This window comes from Delphinapterus leucas, chromosome 2, assembly GCF_059928025.1.
Source record: "Delphinapterus leucas isolate spDelLeu-1000000601 "Yukka" chromosome 2, BTC_Dleu_Yukka2, whole genome shotgun sequence".
NCBI classification, from domain to species: domain Eukaryota; kingdom Metazoa; phylum Chordata; class Mammalia; order Artiodactyla; family Monodontidae; genus Delphinapterus; species Delphinapterus leucas.
This window is the reverse complement of record NC_143130.1, coordinates 106,439,518-106,462,465: the sequence shown is the minus strand read 5'-3', so window position 1 is coordinate 106,462,465 and position 22,948 is coordinate 106,439,518. Positions and strand designations below refer to the sequence as shown.

Sequence of the window (22,948 nt, the reverse complement as noted above, 5' to 3'; positions counted from 1 at the left end):
AATAGTTCGTTAAAGTGATTCTAAATCAGAAGACCAGAGAAAGATAGAATAAAAAGAGACTTTACTCACTGAGTGTGAATATCATCACAAGCACTGAGATGAGGGTGGGCTTCATGTCTGAGCTGTGAGGAAACAGGAAGCTCCTTTCTGCAGGTTTTTCCTGGAAACAGTTCAGCCACATGGACACCCTGACAGAGCAGTGAGTGAGTTTACACTGGCATGCAAAGTAGAATCTCTTCCTCAAAGGGCTGGCTGCTTTCTGGCTTTCTATCGAGTTCAAGTTGTGTAGCATCTTCCTCTAGAGGCCCTATCTGATACTGCAGATAATCTCGGGCTTCAGGAGGCCTTCAGTTCTGAAACAGAATGGTGAGGGATTTCCTCCACAGTTAGTAAGACAAAGTGTAATGCTGTACTAAGTGAAGAAGCATGTTACCAGAAAGGTCCAGATAGAGATATCGACGGAACATAATAGAAAGTCCAAACATACAAATTATTTATGGAAATTTAGTTATCAAAAAATAGGGAAAAGATGGTATATTCAGTAAAATATGTCTTCATGAATGGAGAGTCATCTAGAGATCAGCAACTAAATTTGGATGCATACCTTAACATCAGCTATGAAATAAATTCCAAATAGAGATAATTAATATTTTAAATAAAATGAAAGCATATTTTAATCAATTTCGGATGGTCATGAATTTTCTAAACATGAGAGTCAGAAAGAATAAGGGAAAATATTGATAGATCAGCCTTCACAGAAATTTAAGCTTCTGTACAAGTATGTTAATGAAATGTGTAAACATTACCATATCAAGGTATTTTCCATTCATCATCATTGATTCTGACCTTCCTCACACCAGGAATGGCCCTTTAGAATTTTAGTTGTACAGGTTTTTTTGACCTAAGAGTAAGGCAATTCTAGAAAGATGGTAGATTTAAAATGTCCCTGATCCCCTGTGCTTAGCCAAGGAGCTTCTGTGGAAGCCAGCCATGCTGTGCCAACAGAGCTTAAGTGAGGTATCCCATTGAGGCTCATATAGAAATCTGGGGTCAGTAGCAGGGAACTCGAGGATGAAGAGCAGAAAACAATAGGTTGTAGAGAAAGCTTGGCATGTACAGATCAATGGACATGTAAGAAGGAAACTAGTTGTTTGGGGAAAGCCTTTCCTCTAGTCCCCAAATAGCTGAGAAGAAAGTAACAGGTAGGCTGAGTCCCAGCTGTCCTTAACGAAGAGGAGTACAAGGAGATTGGAGAGCACAGAGATTTCCTTCTAGGTTTTCAGCAAGGTACTGGCATTGCTGTTGGGACCAGTGCCCTACTGTCTGCTACATTGCTGATCACAGGTATAGAAATATCTAGGCTTTCCACCCTCACAACATTGCCTCCACTTAAAGTGCCCCAGTAATCAGACATGTCAGGAAGGAGTAAAGAAAGGGAAAGGATACCTCAGAGAAAAATAAGGGCTTCATCTGGAGAAAATATAGTCTGAAAAAATTATCAGAGTCAGTGACACAATTTCCCTAGCCAAAAATCAGGACACATAGTTTGACAGTGATCAAGAATTCATTTACAAGGAAGCTCTCACATAGAAAGAATATCTCACTCAATGCATTGTTTATTTATTGAATTTCTTAGAAGAAAACATAGGAAAAATACTCTTTGACATAAATCACAGCAAGATCTTTTATGACCCACCTCCTAGAGTAATGAAAATAAAAACAAAAATAAACAAATTGGACCTAATTAAACTTAAAAGCTTTTGCACACAATCTACAGATTCGGTGCAATGCGTATCAAAATCCCAATGACATGTTTTACAATCCTAAAATTCATATGGAATCGCAAAGGACCCCAAATAGCCAAAGTAATCTTGAGCAAGTAGAACAAAGAGGGAGGCATTTCACTTCCTGATTTCAAAATATAATACAGGGCTTCCCTGGTGGCGCAGTGGTTGAGAGTCCACCAGCCGATGCAGGGGATACGGGTTCGTGCCCCTTTCCGGGAAGATCCCACATGCTGTGGAGCGGCTGGGCCCGTGAGCCATGGCCGCTGGGCCTGTGCGTCCGGAGCCTGTGCTCCGCAACAGGAGATGCCGCAACAGGAGATGCCACAACAGTGAGAGGCCCGCGTACCGCAAATAAAAAAATAATACAAAGCTTTTGTAATCAAAACAGTATGGTACTGGACTAAAAACAGACTTACAGGCCAATGGAACAGAAGACTCCAAATTATTATTTGTGATTTGATTCATATTATATGCTTAAAAAAACTGCCCTCCAAAATATTGTAAAAAGTTTACACACACAGAAGTTAAGCCTCCCTGAATTCAAACTTGCATAATTTCTAGTGGCAGAAAAATGAGTCATTCAAAATGTTGAGCCTGGAAAGCTCCCTCAAAATAAACTAACAAACAAAAATTAAGAAAAATACAAAGCCTGAAACCTCAACCTCTCTACACATACACACACACACACACACGCACGCAAATTTAAGATTTAAAGACAAAATTAATCTTAGAAAAACTAAAGAAAATATGAGATAAAATTTTATCATTTTAGAGTGCTACAGATTTTTAAGCATAAGATATAACTCAGAATCCATGAAAGAAATTTTTCCAAAATTTACTACATACTATTTTTAAAATTCTGCCTGCCAAACAATCAAGACCATAAACAAAGTTAAAAAGGTTATATTAAACTTTTTTAAAAGACACGTATATGTGAGAGTCTTATGACAACTTTCTTAACATAGAGAATGTCCTTTAAAATCTATATTTAAATGACTATAACACAGTAGGAGATGGGAAGATATATGAATAGACAATTTATACAAAAATATATAAATGACTTTTAAATGAAACGAAGCTCCATCTCATTCATGAATTTTAAATTATTAAATTTTTTTTAAAAAGCCTAACTGATAAGCAACAGTCCAGAACCTTAGTAATACACAAGGTTTGGGGAAAATAGATATTCTGCCTAATCATGACTATTGGTGGTAAAACTTACCTAGAAGAAAATTTAGTTGAATCATATAGACTGAGTATGCTACTTTCTTGAATAATAATTTTTTCCTTGAAGTGAATAGTTAATTATTACATTTTAAATTTTTAATTATTTTGGCTTACTTACTTATATGTGCTGTTGCTCAATTCATCAATGGCTAACTTCCAATTTTCTGCTGGGTTTGGGAAATGATCACTGCTTGTTATACAGGCACTGGTAGAGAACATGGGTAGTCTGCTGCTTATTTATTTTCAGTTTTCCTATTTTCAACCTTCACTCCCTGAATGCTCTCAAAACACACAAACACACACAGCACCATCCACCCTAATTATTCAAGTGTAATTAATGCTTCTGGTTTCTAAACCCTTCCACAGGGGTACAGCACACATCCAAGTGCTTCTTGTTTCTTCTTACATTGGCCCCAAGTCTCATTGTTTATGTGACTTTACCTTGAAATTACTTTGGCCCTGGATGAGGAACTACTGATGTCAGACTCTTTTTTCAAAATCACTAATGAAGAGCTGGGCATGGGGAATATTCACTTCTTGTTCTTATTCTCTAGAAATTTGTATGAGTTTTGTATCAACCAGAGACTGAGGGACAAACCACCATAGACTGTGCCACAGAGTGGATCAAATGGAGAGACACTCAGCCTCCAGGCTCCTTGTTGCCACTCAAAGAGTTTGTGCTCAGCTGCCCCTGCGGTTCCCATCACTGTGTCACTCAGAGCACAGTAGTACACAGCCGAATCTGAATCTTGGACTGAGGCTTTCTCCAAGTGGAAGGATTTTGATTCTTTGTGGTATGTGGCTTCAAACTCCTTATTGGTTCCCTTCTCATTATCCTTCATGGCTTTCAGAAGGACCTGTGGACCTTCTCCAGGATATTGAACATACCAGAAAGTAGTGGGGTACCCAGTGGCTGAATAAGTGCAATTTATGGTCAAGGCAGCCCCTTCTGGAAGAGTCATTTGGCCATCCATCTGGGTCACTGAGTCTTCACGGGTTTGTCCTGGGGAAAAATAAAAGAGTTCTGTATCATCTTGGCCATAAAGCTCTGGGATAAAATTATGATGAAAGGTTTTGTTGACATAACAGAAGAAAGAATCCAAATTTTTAGAGGCATTTTGCTTACCAAGCACTAAGAGTATCACAGTCACTAAGCCTGGAGAAGAGTTCATCTCTAGAGTGTCTCCTGAATAATGTCCTTGACTCTTCACATGAAGAAACATTGAAGTCACAGTGAAGTGATAAACCTAAGCCTAGTTTCAGACAGGAAATGTGTTTGTGTTAGGAAACTGCACCCCCTGGTGGACAGACACTGAAATGGGATGCACGTTTCCTGGTCTCCTCAAGTCAGAAAACTGTTTTCCTTGACTTCATTCATGAGGTACATGCCAGTCTTCAGGCGGTGCTTGGAAATCTGATCAAGAGCTGTCATAACTTCTCAGGTCTGTTTTGCTCTTAGGACCCTGCCTGACATGGAAGTTCTTTAACAGAGCATCCCAGGTATTTCTGCAGCTGAGAAGATATCAGTTTTCTTAAGCACTTTATATAGTACTTTATATTCTCAGGTATCCATGGTGGGCCAGCCTATAATCCACTGAATGTCAGAAAAGAATCTGAGGTTGATTACAGAGGACGTAATAAGAAGCCAAATCAGTACTGAGTGAATCTCTGTGTTTCAGCATTGTACCCCAATTTATAGAGCAACAGTGACTGACATGTATTACATGCTCACTAAATATTTGTTATACCAAACAAAAATAATGAATCAAGGGTCACTGATTGAGGAATCACTACTACTTGAAATACAATATTTTATCGGTCCCCAAATAATATCTTTTTAATAAAATCTTTTCAGAGGAAAAAGCCACACTATCTTATCAATAGTCAAAGAATCCTGAATTTCAGAATCATTAAAATGGGAAAACAAAATCATAATTGAAATGATCAAATCCTTATAGAATGGTCTGAGATCAATGTCTTATTCTCCTACTATTTTCTTGACTCCAAGATAAAAGGGTTGTCCTATGTGAATCAGACAAGTACTAATCTTATACTCTTAGTGAATAACCTCAAGGATGCTTTCTGTTACCATCCATCGGCCATATTTTATTGCCAAACTTTAATCGAATAATTTTCCTCCACTGGGTTAGGAACTCTAAAGATGTGGATTTGTTTCAAAAGCCTCGAGCATGAGTTAGGACTCTCTTTTTTCCCAGCTTTTCAAATTATTAAAGACATAGCTGATATTCATACAACAGCTGATAATAGAATCAATGTGTAAGTGATTTAAAATTACAGATTCTGGGATCCCACAACTAACTTCATGAATCATACATTCCAGGATTGAGACCCACAACTGTGTAATTTTTTTTTCCCTTGGCCCTGCTGCACAGCTTGTAGGCTCTTAGGTCCCCACCCAGGGATTGAATCCGGGCCCTCAGCAGTGAAAGTGCAGAGTCCTAACCACTGGACTGCCAGGGAATTCCCACAAGTGTGTAATTTTTTAAAGCTCCCAGATGGTTTTGTTGCAGCCAGTCTGATGCCAGTTTATAAGGTTTCATTTGTGATCAGTGTCCTAGACCGAGATGGTCATCAAAGATCAGGGAGTAAGGCTTCCCTGGTGGCGCAGTGGTTGAGAGTCCGCCTTCCGATGCAGGGGACACGGGTTCGTGACCCGGTCCGGGAAGATCTCAGATGCCGCGGAGCGGCTGGGCCCGTGAGCCATGGCCGCTGAGCCTGTGCGTCCAGAGCCTGTGCTCCGCAACGGGAGAGGCCACAACAGTGAGAGGCCCGCGTAACGCAAAAAAAAAAAAAAAAAAAAAAAAAGGAAGGTAAGATTTTTTGAGTTAAAAATTTTTAAGACTTTTAAAATTGATTTTTATTGGAGTATAGTAGATTTACAATGTTGTGTTAGTTTCTGCTGTACAGCAGAGTGAATCAGTTATACATGTACATATATCCACTCTTCTTTAGATTCTATTCCCATGTAACTCATTACACTATTTTTTAGATTCTATTCCCATGTAGGTATTCAGTAGAGTTCCCTGTGCTATACAGTAGGTTCTTATTAGTTATCTATTTTATATATAGTAGTGTTATATGTCAATCCCAATCTTCCAATTTATCCCTCCTCCCCATTTCCCCCTTGGTAACCATAAGTTTCTTTTCTACATCTGTGATTCTACTTCTGTTTTGTAAATAGGTTCATTTGTACCATTTTTTTTAGATTGAACATATAAGCAACATCATATGGTATTTGTCTTTCTCTGTCTGACTTACTTCACTCAGTATGGTAATCTCTAGGTCCATGCATGTTGCTGCAAATGGCATTATTTCATTCATTTTTATGGCTGAGTAACGTTCCATTGTATATATGTACCACATCTTCTTTATCCATTCCTCCATTGGTGAACATTTAGGTTGCTTCCGTGTCCTGGCTATTGTAAATAGAGCTGCAATGAACACTGGGGTGCATATGTCTTCTTGATTTATGGTGTTCTCTGGGTATATGCCCAGAAGTGAGATTGCTGGATCATATGATAGTTTTAGTTTTTTAAGGAACCTCCATACTGTTCTCCATAGTAGCTGTATCAATTTACATTCCCACCAGCAGTGTAGGAGGGTTCCCTTTTCTTCACACCCTCAACAGCATTTATTGTTTGTAGATTTTTGGATGAAGGCCATTCTGGTCAGTGTGAGGTGATACCTCATTGTAGTTTTTGTTTTGTTTTGTTTTGTTTTTTGCGGTACATGGGCCCCTCACTGTTGTGGCCTTCCCCGTTGTGGAGCACAGGCTCCGGACGCACAGGCTCAGCGGCCATGGCTCACAGTCCCAGCCGCTCCACGGCATGTGGGATCTTCCCGGACCGGGGCACGAACCTGTGTCCCCTGCATCGGCAGGCGGACTCTCAACCACTGCCCCACCAGGGAAGCCCCCCTCATTGTAGTTTTGATCTGCATTTCCCTAATAATTAATGATGTTGAGCATCTTTTCATGTGCCTCTTGGCCATGTGTATGTCTTCTTTGGAGAAATGTCTATTGAGATCTTCCACCCATTTCTTTGACTGGGTGGTTTGGTTTTTTGACATTGAGCTGCATGAGCTGTTTGTATGTATTGGAGATTAAGCCCTTGTTTGTGCATTCATTGGCAAATATTTTCTCCCATTCTGTGGCTTGTCTTTTCATTTTGTTTATGGTTTCCTTTGCTGTGCAAAAGCTTTTAAGTTTCATTAGGTCCCACTTGTACATTTTTGGTTTTATTTTCATTACTCTAGGAGGTGGACCAAAAAAGATCTTGCTGTGATTTATGTCAGAGAGTGTTCTGCCTATGTTTTCCTCTAAGAGTTTTATATTATTTGGTCTTAGATTTAGATCTTTATTTTCATGTATGATGTTAGAGACTGTTCTAATTTCATCCTTTTACACGTAGCTGTCCGATTTTTCCAGCACTACTTAATGAAGGGACTGTAAGACATTCCTTTTAAGATTTCTACTCTACACAACTGCTTTCGAAATGCAAATAGAAGAGGCAGTTACGATACAAGATCACTTAGCAACCACCCATTACCATTCAAATTTTAAGACACTGAGAAAATGGGGTTAGAGGTAGAAGGAGGAAATTTGAGGGAAGGAGTATTTGGGATTGTGTAACACTGATTGAAAAAGAGGGCCTGGAGGTGTCCAAAATGTGCCACATGATGGCAAAAATACTTTTGAAGGAGTGGTGCAGTGAAGGGCAAGAGCAGAGAAACAAGATAATTCATACTCTGCTTCTCACAGTGTCCTTTTAAGAACCACTAATTATTGATCTTTTTGTGGATAAGACTGATGGGAGGCAGGTAAAGCTTACATTATGGTAATTGAGCTATTCCATGCTAGAGGTGTTAATAAGATGGAATGAGGATTAGCACAAAGTTTGTGACATATCAGGCACCTTAGAAAGTAAACAAGTGTACCATTAACTCAGCTAACAAAACTAAAATAAATGAGTTCATTAAATGGTGTAAAACTGCATAATATTCAAAAAGAGGAAAATCACAAAAAGATTTCACAACCTTCCTTATTCAAAACAATACCTGTAATATAATATATATTCAATAAATATTTCATGAACTAATTGAAAATCCAAAAATTCACGCATATTTTTACTAATTTTTGAATCAGATGTCTCTGAATTTCCTTAGTCAATTCTTCTAGCTCATTCTAATCACTAAATGGCAAGGATTTTATGTGGCTATTTTTTGTCTTCAATAAAAAATTTGAACCCAAATTTTCAGGGGTAAGGTTGTTTTTGATGAATGATAGCTCTAGACATGGTCTAGGAACCCAGAGAAATATGTTCTTAGAAGGAGTGTTTTCCCTCTAACCCTACACCTGTGCTGCCACAGCCCTAGCCACTTCCTGTCTGTGAAGGCAATTCCCTGCCCTGGTCCCTATAGCAGGCAGATGTATCAAGCAGAGCCCTGGGTTGTGGTATACCTGCCTCCAACACGCCTCTCACTGTGGGCTCACTCAGTGCACAGAAATACACTGCAGAGTCCTCCAGCTGTGAAGCTGAGATGGCAAGTTTGATGGATTTGTTTGCCTTCTGGAAATTCAGTGAGTAGCGACCTTCTGTTGCATTTTGCTGGTTATAAGAGTCCTGACGAATAAGGAGAATCATCGCCCCACTGCTGGGCTGCTTGTACCAGTATAGACTATAAGTGAAATCATTTGTGTCATATATGCAATCCAGGGTCACAACCTCCTTCTCCTGCACTAATATTACTGGTTGGTCTTGAGTTACCTTCTGGGCAATACTGGATCCTAAAGGAAAAAAAAGCAGAATCAGAAGTTTAAGAATAAGTACTGTGGAACAAAGAAATTCTATTTTACACTCTACTGCCCCTTCTTCCCAGGGTGCCCATAACCACCTGTTTCCCCAGTCCTTAGGTCCTAGAGGGGTAGAGTCCCACTGGGGCCATCCTTACCTAGCCACAGTGAAGCCATGACCACCTTCAGAAGGCTGGAGAGAAGCATGTTTGAGGTCTTCCTCTAGATGGAAAGTGTCTTCTTCAATTTCAAGGCTCTGCAAGGTGAGGTGAGCCTGACAGGGTGAGGGAAGAATTGCTGAGCTATGTGTTGCTGCTGCCCCACAACAGGAAACAGCGGTTTCCTGGAGGAGCAAGTTGATGTGGGTCATGTCAGCTTCTCTATGGACTAGGTGAGACTCTCACTCAACCCAGACTTCCTTTTGCATTAACCAGCACTTCAACTGATAGCAATTACATCTGAAAATGAACACGAGGTAAATTTGTTATTGAAAGGGAGATTGATGATTCGACCAACTGCTGTGTTTAGTTGTTGCGTCTGTGATGGAACTTATTTTAAAATACTACATATAATGGATTATGGAAGCAACCTAAGATGTAATGATCATGTATCCTTACACCTATGTATGCTTTTCTTTCACCTAAGGTAGAAATAAATCACTTTATGATAAGAAGGCAAATCTCTTTAGACTAATTACTGCAGCTTCTTCCACCTATATATTGATATAGCCATCAATATAATTATTCACCACAACATCTGTCCAGTTACCTATCTTGGGACCTAATAGCAGGAGAAAAGATAATCTCCCTTTGCAGAAGACTAGAATGAAGCTTGCAGACATGGAGTCCTGTCACAGAGGTCCCCTTCTCTTCTCTATTAGTTTTGACAGCCCAGCTCTGTTCAGAAAGGCCAAAATAGATGCCAGAGTTTGGTCATTAGGTTATCAAACCTTTGAATTTATATTTTTCCCATTAACTCACTTGGGACCCTAAAAGAGCCACAAGAAGCCCCTATATTCTGTGCACCCAGCTCTAAAGGGAGTATATTGCAGGTGACATCATACACCTCCATAAGACAGCTGATCATAAGTTCACCACTGATTGTAATAAACCTTTCCTTGTGTATGAATGTAAAAGGAAAGCCATGCCTAAGGATATTACTAATAATTACATGGCAAACAACAAAGACCCATTGCCTATCATGGCCTACCCCTTAAAGTTCAACAAAACTTACACTCCTTGTCTCAAAGTAATTACAGCCTTGGCTAAATTTGTTGAAGCATCTTCAGATCTTGCTCCGGAATCTCCATTTAAATCAGATGGTACTACATACAGTACAAATTGTTCTCCAATCTAAAACACTCAAACTTTGTCTACCAGTTAGTTGACTAATCATAAAATATTAATTTCTCCGCATATTATTCAACTTTGTTACACTTCTCAATTAAAGGATCTCATGATTGTACTTCTGTTATTCAAAATGCCTTCATGTCCGCAACAGATCGTTTGGACACTCTCATACAAAATTCTGAATTGACATGTTTTTAAAATAATCTTACTTTAAATATTGAAAAGAAAAAATACCAAGCTAGTTACGCAATAGCTACTCTAAACTCCCTTTAAAACCAGTCATTAGCAGGAGCAAAATTAACTCAAGTAGCTGAACTTGTGGATCTCTCTTGGATGTACTAAATTACAAAATGTATACATACAGTGTTAGTTATAGATTTTTTTTTTTTTTTTGCTTTACGCGGGCCTCTCACTGTTGTGGCCTCTCCCGTTGCGGGGCACAGGCTCTGGACGCGCAGGCTCAGCGGCCATGGCTCACGGGCCCAGCCGCTCCGCGGCATGTGGGATCTTCCCGGACTGGGGCACGAACCCGTGTCCCCTGCATTGGCAGGCGGACTCTCCACCACTGCGCCACCAGGGAAGCCCTAGCTAATAGATTTTTAACACAGTTCACGGCTTCCAAATACTAGGAAGACAATGAGGTTTTTTAATCATCTTAACCTTTTCTTAACCTTCTTGTGTATCTCACGTATGCCTATTAAAAATGGATGCCAAATACATGAATTATTTGATGTCTTCATGTTACTGAAAGAAATTTTTTTCATAAAAACCAACTCTCACAGTGTAAAAGACTCTGTAGAAGCTAGGAAAAAATGCTTGAACAGATTATTATGCTAGGCATCCCTTTCTGACTTAATCCTTATGCAAGCACCTCTTCTAGAACATAAAGAGAAATCCATGGAGAAGTTCAATAATTCCATCTTCGATGCACAAAATTTGGCCCGAATTTTGTAAAGAATCATTACGAATGATTGATTTGTTGGATTCATGAGGACAAGATATATGAAAGCCAGGACAGCTGTCTGGTGGAGCCTAATGATCTCCGATGAACTCTTGCTAAAGTCCTCCAGAGGAAAGACATCACAGTAGGGACATATTGGCTGCAACATTAAACAAACACTGGTGGGGAAACTTCTAGGATGGCAAAGAATGGGGTCAGTTCATGCCTTTCTTGGAGCAAACAAACTCCCATAAAAATCTGTAAAGGTGGGATATGAACTGGAATACTGTCCCAAGGAAACATTTGGGGTATTTCGAAAAGGAGTTAAACAATTGCTTTTTCCCCATGGGTTATGAGTATGTACTAGTAGTAGTATTTTTTTTCTACGTGGGTTGAAGCAGTCTTTTGTCAGAGAATCCACAGCACTCACCATAGTTGAAAATCAACTTGATACTGTGTTTACTACCTGTGCCATATCAATGTATATCTATGTAGGGGAGCTATAGAAAGTTCTGGCCCTCACTCAGAAATTTTAGTATTCTTATCATCCCTCTATCTTCTGAAGAAGTGGAAAGAACAAATGGAATATTAGAACTGAAACGAATTACTGTATCAGACACCCTTGAACTACTATGGCCTAATGCATTATTAATTAGCCTTGGCCCCCCTGGCCCTGCTTTCTTCCCCTCACAAAGTCATATGTTGTCTCACTATGAACTGGTCACTGATAGGCCCAGGTAACTCACAAGGTCCCAAACGGCACGTATTCCAATCTTTCACAACCTGAACTAAACTAGATAAACCCAATGTAATCAGTCCTTTCATCACAGGCAGAGGTTGATTTTTTAGCCTTTCATTTAATCAGCTTTTACATGACATTAATCTGGGTGACTGGATGCTCTGCAAGATACCCAGAGAAAGACTACCATTGAGCTTGCAGAAATGACCTTATTAGGTACTATTTGTTACCAATTCAGCAGATAAAGTACAAGAAATACATCCTGTGTTACATGTGCACCAACTAGCATAACATCATGCTTCCTTAATTGACAAGAATTGAAAAGTTACCCACATTAGAAATACTAAACTAAGGTTCTCCGGGGAATGGTCAGAAGTAGACATTCTATAGAAGATGAGGCTGACCCACGATACTTAAAACAAACATATAATTGCCTAAAGTATACATCTCCATCCAAGACCATTAGAAGAGAATTCTCCCAGATGTTTGGAGATTGTCACACCCTCCTTTGCATTCTTCTGTTTTTCATCTTTTAGAGACATCTTCCCACTTTAATGGTAGAATGTTATATATTTCTGATTTTCCTGACGTTGTCCTCTTACCAATAATATAACTTGCTAAGGTATGGCTTTATTTGAAAAAATACCCATCCTAATGCAAATGTTCAGCCCTACAAAGATATTACTGTTGCAACAAAGTTAAAGAATTATTGGATATTTCATTCAATGCCATCCAAGAAAAGCCAAATAACAGCTATACCCCAATCCGTACTGCTAGAGTAAATCTTCATCAATAAAATTAGCCCTAAAGTGTGATAAAAATATCTATTGATAAAAATTTAGGATGGAGTTTGTGCAACTAAGCTTGTATACAGAACATGACTCAACATGATTATAGGATATGGTCTAACCTTCAGCACTACCTCTCCATTATCAATTGCCGTAGTGTTTTTCATAGAATTATAAATCAAATATCCACAGGAATTCAAACACTTGAAATGATGAGCTCTTCCCATAAAAACAAAAGTTCAAAACATCAGGGGTAGAAAACACTGAGTGTGTTGGCAGAGATGGAGATCACACCTGTGTCCAGTGTCGTGTGTTTCCTCTCCCTGAGATTCAGACATCTCAAAAGGTTATAGGGCTTCCCTGGTGGCGCAGTGGTTGCGAATCCACCTGTCAATGCCGGGGACGCAGATTCGAGCCCTGGTCCGGGAGGATCCCACATGCTGCGGAGCAACTGGGCCCAAGTGCCACAGCTACTGAGACTGTGCTCTCGAGCCCGTGAGTCACAACTACTGAAGCCCGCAAGCAGCAACGAAGACCCAGTGCAGCCAAAAATGAATAAATAAATAATTTTTTAAAAGGTTATATATTGTATGGTTCTATTCATATGACATTCTTTTTATTTATTTATATATATGGAGAAATTAAAACCTTTACAGACAAGCAAAAGCTGAGAGAGTTCAGCACCACCAAACCAGCTTTACAACAACTGCTAAAGGAACTTCTCTAGGCAAGAAACACAAGAGAAGGAAAAGACCTACAATAACGAACCCAGAACAATTAAGAAAATGGGAATAGGAACATACACATCGATAATTACCTTAAATGTAAATGGACTAAATGCTCCCACCGAAAGACACAGATTGGCTGAATGGATTCAAAAACAAGACCCATATATTTGCTGTCTACAATAGACCCACTTCAGACCTAGAGACACATACAGACTGAAAGTAAGGGGATGGAAAAAGATCTTTCATGCAAATGGAAACCAAAAGCAAGCTGGAGTAGCAATTCTCATATCAGACAAAATAGACTTTAAAATAAAGACTATTCGAAGAGACAAAGAAGGACACTACATAATGATCAAGGGATCAATCCAAGAAGAAGATATAACAATTGTAAATATTATGCACCCTGTCAATCAGATGGTAATTTCAACATCCCAGGTCAGAACCAGCAAGAATGTATCTAGTTAAAGGTGATAAGTGATTTTCTCAAGCAATAATAGGCAGCCAGCAATAAATGCTGTGTTTGCTACCTCAAGTTTATTCAACTTAACCCTGTGGGGATGTTTAATAAAATGTACAAAATAGAATCTGCTATTATAGACATTTCTCCAAAGAAGATATACAGATTGCCAACAAACACATGAAAAGATGCTCAACATCATTTATCATTAGAGAAATGCAAATCAAAACTACAATGAGGTGTCCCCTCACACCAGTCAGAATGGCCATCATCAAGAAATCTACAAACAATAAATGCCAGAGAGGGTGTGGAGAAAAGGGAACCCTCTTGCACTGTTGGTGGGAATGTAAATTGATACAGCCACTGTGGAGAACAGTATGGACGTTCCTTAAAAAACTACAAATAGAACTACCATATGACCCAGCAGTCCCCCTACTGGGCATATACCTGAGAAAACCATAATTCAAAAAGAGTCATGCAATGTTAATTCAAATACACCCAAATATTTGAGTTCTAAACTTAGAATCATATTTAAAGTAATATAGAAAACTAGAAAAGACAAGTTCAACAAACATATTTAGCAGCTCAGTGTATGTGAATGGAAGCTGGTGTTCTGTAAGCTTACATTTAAACATGGTAACAAGAATAAATGTTCATTTTCAAAAAAAAAAAAGAGTCATGTACCACAATGTTCATTTACAATAGCCAGAACATGGAAGAAACCTGAGTGTCCATTGACAAATGAATGGATAAAGAAGATGTGGCACATATATTCAATGGAATATTACTCAGCCATAGAAAGAAACGAAATTGAGTTATTTGTAGTGAGGTGGATGGACCTAGAGTCTGTCATACAGAGTGAAGCAAGTCAAAAAGAGAATAACAAATACTGTATGCTAACACATATATATGGAATCTAAAATAAATGGTTCTGATGAACCTAGGGGCAGGACAGGAATAAAGGCACAGACGTAGAGAATGGACTTGAGGATACGGGGAAGGGAAAGGGCTGGGACAAAGTGAGAGAATAACACTGACATATATACACTACCAAATGTAAAATAGATAGCTAGTGGGAAGCAGCTGCATAGCACTGGGAGATCAGCTCGGTGTTTTGCCACCACCTAGAGGGGTGGGAAAAGGAGGGTGGGAGGGAGACTCTAGAGGGAGGGGATATGGGGATATATGTATACATATAGCTGATTCACGTTGTTACACAGCAGAAACTAACACAACATTGTAGAGCAATTATACTACAATAAAGATGTTAAAAAAAAAGTGAGTAGCTTCATCACTGGCATTAGAGCTAACAAGAAAAATCATATTTCCATTGACGCAGAAAAGGCTTGTGACAAAACACAGTATACGTTCATGTTAAAAATACTTAAAAAAGTAACTAATAGCTAATTCCTTAACATAAAAAAATGCATATGCCACAACCTCAGAGCAGCACCTACTTCTGGGGAAATGCTAGAAGCTTTCTTATTAAAGTTAGGAGAAAGACAAAGATGTCCACTACCTTTACCACTATTTAGCATTGTGTTGGAGCTACTACATAAAGCAGTCGGCCAAGAGAAAAAACAATTAGAAGCATAATAATTGGAAAGAAACAGGTAAAATATCATCTGCATATTTGCAGGTGAAATAATGATATATCAGAAAACCTAAAAGAAGAAAAGCCACTATCAGAAGACAGCTAAACAACAATTTAAAAGCAGCTTTTATAGCATTCATATGCAAAAATAAAAAACAGTTAAAAGAAATGTGGAAGAAATGAGCACATTGTCTGTTGCATGAAATTAAAAAGAGAGAGAAAGGAAAGAACATTTTTTTTTTTTTTTGCGTTGCGCGGGCCTCTCACTGTTGTGGCCTCTCCCGTTGCAGAGCACAGGCTCCAGACACGCAGACTCAGCGGCCATGGCTCACGGGCCTAGCCGCTCCGCTGCATGTGGGATTTTCCCCGACCGGGGCATGAGCCCGTGTCCCCTGCATCGGCAGGCGGACTCTCAACCACTGCGCCACCAGGGAAGCCCAAGAACATTCTTAAGTACAAGTTAAGACTAAGCAGATAGGTCAATTAAATGGAATAGCAAATCAATAATTAAGCCTAATTGTATATGGAAATTTAGTATATGTTAAAGACAGTATCTCAGATCAGTGGGGAAGAATGAGTTCTCAGTAAGTATATTGTGACAAGTGTGTTAGTGAGAGTGGCCCATTGTATTTTACTTAAAAATTTTTTTCTTTATTTTTATTGTATTATTTTTGGCTATGCTGCAAGGCATGTGGGATCTATTTCCCTGATCAGGAATTGAACCCATGCCCCCTACAGTGGAAGTGCAGAGTCCTGACCACTGGACTGCCAGGGAATTCCCTGTCCTATTTTAGACCAGTAGTCTTTAAACTGGGATTCCTATACTCTTGAAATTATATGAAGGTTTGCCAAGGTTTATGTAGGCATAGATAATTCTAATGGAATCTAGTCATGTGTGTGTGTGTGGGCGTGTGTGTGTGTGTATGGGTTTGTGTATTTTTCCCTAAAACTGCTTTAGAACATGCTTGAGATCCAGATGTCATGCTGCCTCTTTCCCATTTCACTTTCCCCTCTTAACTTTCCCTTAAAAAAACCTCCACCATCCTGAATCTTACTATGGTACATTGCTGCAGAGTCTAAAATCTCCAAGGTACCAAAGAAGTAAGCGATTCATTGGCTCCTGGCTTCTGAGGGAAAGTCCTGAACAGCTAGGCAAGAAATATTGCAAGACAGGGAGGTGTTTTAACTAGGCAGCAACATCGAGACAAGATTCCTTGATCTTATGTATCTATCTATCTATCTATCTGTCTGTCATCTTAGAATTCAGAAATAAATTGGTGGTCACTGAAACCCATCGTGTAACATCATTGTTTGAATTGAAAAACAAAGTCAAACTTTTTATGAGAAAAAAATAAGTCTTATGTGGCAGGTTTGTTTGACAATGTGGGGTATGGGAGAAACAGAAGAATTAAGGAGGAGTCCCAGGATTTCTGGTAAGGTGAATTATATTGCCATTTTTTTTTGAGATGGAAAAGAGTGAGGGAAGAACCTATGGGGGGAAATTAGGCCTTCTGTTAAGCATATGTTAGATGCCAATTAGATATCCAGTGTAGATGTTTCATAGATTACAGTATATATGAGCCTGGCTTTCAATAGAGAAGGTTGGGATGAAAATGTAAATTTGTGTGTCATCAATGTATAAATAGTCATTAAAGCCATATCCCTAGATGAGATTGTAGGGGAGCTAAAGCTTTACCTGTTCCCTCTTAGGTTCTCCATCTGGACCTGAGAAGTAAGTTGACATAAAACAGGTTAACAGGAGAAAAGCATAGAGATTTTATTTAATAATTTTTACATGTACATGGGGGTCCTCATAGAAAAATGAAGACCCAAAGTGGCTAGGCTTAAGTGCTTTTATACTAGTGGCCTGTTTTGGGGTGGCATGTCCTGAACCCCTCCAAGATCATTTGAAGAGAATAAATGTTTGAGGACTGAGCTCTGAGAAAACACAACATGTAGAGACCAGCAAGAGGAGGAAGATATAGGAAAAGGAGACTGAGCAGGAGCATTTTGCAAGGAAGAAGGCAAACCAGGAGAATGTGGAGTTCCAGAATCCAGGCAAAGATGGTGTTTCAGGGAGAGAGTAGCCATAATGCCACATTCTTCGGAGACACTCAATAAGATAAGGAATGGTAATGCATCATTGGATTTGTTGATATAAAACTCACTGGTGGGCTTCCCTGGTGGCGCAGTGGTAGAGAATCCGCCTGCCAATGCAGGGGACACGGGTTCGAGCCCTGGTCTGGGAGGATCCCACATGCCACGGAGCAACTGGGCCCGTGAGCCACAACTACTGAGCCTGCGCATCTGGAGCCTGTGCTCCGCAACAAGAGAGGCCGCGATAGTGAGAGGCCCACGCACTGCGATGAAGAGTGGCCCCCACTTGCTGCAACTAGAGAAAGGCCTCGCACAGAAACGAAGACCCAACACAGCCATAAATAAATAAATAAAATTTAAAACTCACTGGTGACCTCAGCAAGAGTGATTTCAACGGAATGGTAGGGATGAAAACCTGACTGTAGTGGGTTCAAGTAAGAAAGGTGTTAGGGAGTAGAGCTGATACATTTAGAATACTTTTGAAAATGATTTTTTATTGTGGTAGAAGTCACATAATAGAAAACATACTATTTTAACCGTCTTTAACTGTACAGTTCAGTGGCACTAAGTACATTCACATCGTTGTGCAGCTCCCACCATCATCCATCTCCTGAATTTTTCAGCTTCCTAAACTGAAACTCTGTCCCCCACTAAACACTAACTCCCCATTCCCGAGACACAAGGAGCAAAAAGACTATAACCTGTTTTTACCCACTGAACCACTAATTCCAGTTCTAGGATGCTGTTCTAATAAAATGATGAGAAAATGAAATTCAAATTTTTATTTAAAGGCGTATACCATAATGCTATTTAAAATGATGAAACACTGGAAAAAAATAATCAAGATATCCCCAAACAGGAAAATTATAAACTTAAGTGTGGTATATCTATGGTGTAGAATAGTAGATAATGAATTCAAGCTATGAATACAAGGTATTTTTAATGACAAAAGTGAGTGTTAATAAAAAGGACATAAAATTGTCTCTATGATGTAACAATGTGCAAAATTGTGAAAAAGATAGAAATAAGTAAAAATAATGAGTGCTTGTCTATGTGGCAGAGTTGTGGATCTTTTCAGTATTTTTCTAATTTGTTCCAATCAGAAATGCATAAAACATACATAGGATTAACCTGGTTCATATTTACTATAAGACGAGTGATGATCTGTATCTACATAACTCTAGTTATTTTGATGGAAAAATGCTTCTCAGCACCATAAATTCAGCTCATAAAATAGTACAAAACCAAAAGGCTCCCCCCCACCTTCTTCTGTAGTAATTATGGATCTATTTGTTGTAAATGACAGAATCTCAGCTCATGCTGGCTTGTTCCTAATGAGAGTATTTTGACTTTTGCTGTTCCAGGCAGAGCTGGATATAGGCTCTGACGATGCTCTCAGATCTGTCTTTCTTCATATTTCTGCATTGTCTTTCTCTATATTTTAGGCTAAGGTGTGAATGTTGTTCCCTAAAATGGTCCAGTGATTAACTTCCACAGCTCACAATGAAATGGCAGCTCTACTGTGTAGAAAAAAACACGAAAACCACAGATATCCACTTAAATGAATCTGTCTGCAAAGCAGATGTGTTCATGGCTTGCATCTTTGTGCTTACCCTCTTTTCCACAATTGTTTCTAGTTTTCAGAGTCTGTGAGCCTATTCTAGTAACTCTTTCAAATTTCAATGTTAATGACAGATTAAAGCAAATCTTGAATAGTCTCTTTTGGACAGATCTTCTCTGTCCATGGTCTATTCTTATTTCCCCTCCCTTTCACTTAAATTGTTCTTGGTCTCTTCCACCATTCAAGACCCCAAATACAGCATTACTCAACATTCAGTTGTATATAGTATATAGCATTACCCAACATTCAGCACCAAGAAAACGTTTCCTTGATGAAACAACGGTGAGTGGGACTATTCTAAATGTATGGGTTGCTTTTCTGGGATGGATCATAGACATTTCATGAAAGTAAAATGTACTAACTTTGACTGGAAGTTACCACATCTCTCACTTCATCCATCACTGAGTGTTACAGAAAGTCTTTTATTCAATAAAATAATTTCTCTTCCTCACGCTTCTCAGTTTCTATTTTTGAAGAAAGCCTCTCTCTTTCTGAACGATGTGGATATAAACTAAATCACCAAACGGTGGAATAACAATTTTAGTTTTACTACGGTGTTGTTGTCTATTTTTTATGTGCTTACTTGATTCTCAACCCTGCACCACTTAATAGAAAAATGGAGCTATAAGACCCCTAAAAATTTAGTATATTGCTGCCTGAAGGAATATCCTTTTTTAAGTACATCAAACCATGCTCTTCTAAGAGTGAACCAAATTAGACAACAAACATGTTTGTGATGATAAAAGGCACAGTGGGGGTAAGTTAGAAATTAGCCTTAATGTTGAAGGACTATCTGCCTGGCTTATCCTTGTGGCAACTCAGTACCCTGAAGAGCAGGGAAGTAGATGGGAACATATCTAAACTATACCAGTACAAGTACTGAGGAGGGCAAAATCTCACATGAATTCTGGAGTTATTTTCAGTGAAAATCATGCAAGGGTTTTTGCAGCCAGATGAGGAAGAGAACAAAGTACAAAGCAAAGCAGAATGTAGTTATTTTTATTTGTTTGGTCTGTATTATTTGACTTAAAAGTTTGTCCTTTACGGGAGGTTAATGAATGCAGAGAAGCTATTAGTCTCCCCCTACGTCTAAACAAAACTCATGCTGCAAAGTGATCATAAAATTGCAACACATTGGGAAAGTGTTCAGATTTTTCCTTTCCTGCAATATGGCGATTAGTTGGTGGTAGAATTGCTCAGGGAAAACGAAATTTATTTGTTCATTGAATCAATCATTATGGAAATCCAGTTTTTCTATACATTTAGAAGTGTGCTTGTAAAAGTAAATCTTTGATATTATCTACCAGTTTAAATTTAGATTAATAGCTCATTCTAAAAAACAATTTCAAGATATTCCTTAATGTTGCTTATGCTAAAGACAGGTAATCTCATGACATGTTGTATTTTTATCTGGAAAGAAACCCAGTTCTGAGCTGTGTGTGGCCCTCTTGGATGAACTACTGCCTCAAGCTAACATTTCATATTATCTCACAGTACCATCCAATAAAAATTGTCCCTTTCAGTAATATTAAAAACTTTTAATTTCTGAAACTCTTCTTGCTTATTGTTTCTTGATCTTTGCTCTTAATAAGTTTATCCTGCTTGGAATGTGTTCTCCTACCATTTTCCTCACTTAAATTCCTACACATGCGTCAAGTAAAAATTCAAAATCCAATTTCCATGAATTTGGAAGTGATTTTTTTTTTTAATCTGTGGTGTATTTTACAAGCTTTTTGGTTGTTCAGTTCTTTCACGGTATTTTCCCTCATTTAAAACTTAAAATTCTTAGTTTGGTGCAAAATCATATTGTTTTGTAATCGTTTCTGCAAATCACTGGAAAATGGACATTCCACTTTTCTTTGACTAGTTCCTGTAATGAGGAATATTTTACACCTCAAGGCAATCTGTTTTGTTTTGAAAAACCTCTAATTGTTCATTTTTCCTTATAGGGAGATGAAATTAGTTTCCATACAAATTCTAACCATTGGCTATAAATTTGCCTGTATATATGGGTATAAATATTATCAGCCATTCATTCTTTCAACCATTGTTCAGTGAATGCTTATTGGTAAAAAAAAATTGATATCTTCATAAAGCTTAAATCTAATGAGAGAGATATTCCTATGACTGTTAGGTAGTAAGCTCTTTGTGTACAAGCATCATTCGTAAAATATTTTTATATTGCCTAACGAAGTGTGCAGAAAGGGGGAAACAGAACAACCTCAGGTATGAATTCTGAGAAACATCATTTGTGTGAAAGTGAGTGCCTCCTTCTGTGGGGTTGTGAACAGACTGAATGTGGGCGGGGTCCCCATGATTACAGAGCAGAAGGTGGAGTCTGAGCCTATGACCTGCACAGAGATATGTTCTTCTTAATGGTTGGAACTCTCACTCTTGCTGCGTGTGTGACTGTGTTAAAAATAGAAACCTCTCCCTCCTGGCACTTGTGGACTGGGGATGCTGCTCCACTTTCTGTTGGCTCTCTTCCCTGTTCAGAGAGAGGAACAGACACAGAATACTAGACATCAACTCTCCACTTATTCAATGATTCATTTCATTTTTTCCAACTTTTCTGGAAACAAGCAAGCAAAATTTACTTTTAAAGGACTAACACAAGACCTGAATAAATGAAGAGGCATATAATATTCTTGGGTAGGAGAACATAATATCCTAAAATGTCAGTTTCCAATGTGATTCCAACCAGAATCCCATTTGTTTGAACCAAACTAAATAAGTGAGAACAAATGCCTTGGAATTGTTAACTATATTTTGAAAAAGAATATTAAGATTGGGTTTTCTTTTTATGACATAAAAACTTACTCTGAACAAAACAGTACAGCATAGGCACAGCCTGCTCAGGTGACACCGACAAGAAACCACCCACCAGCCTCAAGACCACTGAGAACACTGAAATTAAGAAACCAACAGTCTTTCCTTTGCAAAAGAAAAAAGAAAGAGAAAAGAAATCTAAGATGCCCATGGGAACCAACCACTTTCAGGATTCTGTATTCTCTGTACTGTTTGCCTTCACAGAACATGCCAACATCCTGAAAATAACATAGGCTGAGACCCTGAGTCTTTTAAGCTACTAAGTCTCAGGAGATTTGTGTTCAGCTCCCACTGTAGTCTTAGTCACTGTGTCACTCAGAGCACAGAAGTACTTGGCCGAGTCTTTCCAATGGGCTGATGTTTTCCTCAGGTGGAAGGACTTCTCACTCCTCCTAAATTCAGCCTCAAAACCTTTGATACCTGAGACAAGGCTGTTTCCAGATGTGTACTTCAGGAGAAGCTGGAGTCCTTGATTGGGGTACTGCACGTACCAGAAGAGATAGGACGAAACAGAAGATGAGTTGCACCTCAGCTCCAGACGGGCTCCTTCAGAGACAGTGATGTGGCCGTCAGGCTGCGTCACCGACTGGGCTCCTGCTCCTTCTGAAACATCAATGCTGAATCAGTGAACTCAGTCGGAACAAAAAGTCTCTATTCAAAGTCAGTCCAAAGCAATGTTCCATGTGTGGACAAGAGAGTAAAATGGAACAGTACTCACTCAGGAACAGGAGCACCTCAAGCATCAAGGTGAACACCAAGGTCATGGTGGAGCAGTGAGGAGGCAGTGAGCTCCTTTCTGGGAGATCCTCCACAAACAAGAGTCTGAGGACTGGTGGACTTGAAGCCAGGTTGCTGTGAGGTTGAGAAGGAATGACACAGGATTTAGATTTCTTCTTCTGATGGACGTTGTAAGGTGTGTTGGGAGAGAGGCTGTCTTAACAAGACTGCCTGCCTCTGGCGTCTGAGATGCTGTACATGTC

At 39.0% G+C, this 22,948-nt stretch overlaps 1 protein-coding gene, 1 long non-coding RNA gene and 1 gene segment (V, D, J or C); 1 reads left to right on the top strand and 2 right to left on the bottom strand.

Annotated features, from left to right (window-relative positions):
* LOC149750244 (uncharacterized) overlaps positions 1-5,436 on the bottom strand; it is a 15,171-nt gene extending 9,735 nt beyond the window's left edge. Inside the window, exons 1-2 of the long non-coding RNA XR_016391628.1 lie at positions 4,141-5,436; positions 70-4,017 (exon numbers count right to left, since the gene is read on the bottom strand). This is a non-coding gene — a long non-coding RNA (uncharacterized LOC149750244). The remainder of the gene's footprint in view (positions 1-69; positions 4,018-4,140) is intronic.
* Positions 1-22,948, top strand: part of LOC115803651 (sal-like protein 2) — a 900,219-nt gene that overhangs the window by 387,730 nt on the left and 489,541 nt on the right. Inside the window, exon 15 of one of the 4 annotated variants that reach the window (XR_016391492.1) lies at positions 3,569-21,972. The exons of the other annotated variants lie outside the window; for them this stretch is intronic. The gene's annotated coding sequence lies outside the window, so the exon portion shown is untranslated. Of the gene's footprint in view, positions 1-3,568; positions 21,973-22,948 lie in introns of those variants that run through there. 4 annotated transcript variants of the gene reach the window in all.
* Positions 21,885-22,948, bottom strand: LOC149750243 (T cell receptor alpha variable 8-4-like). The segment is given in 2 exon segments: positions 21,885-22,571; positions 22,687-22,948. Coding segments are annotated over 2 exon segments (390 nt in total).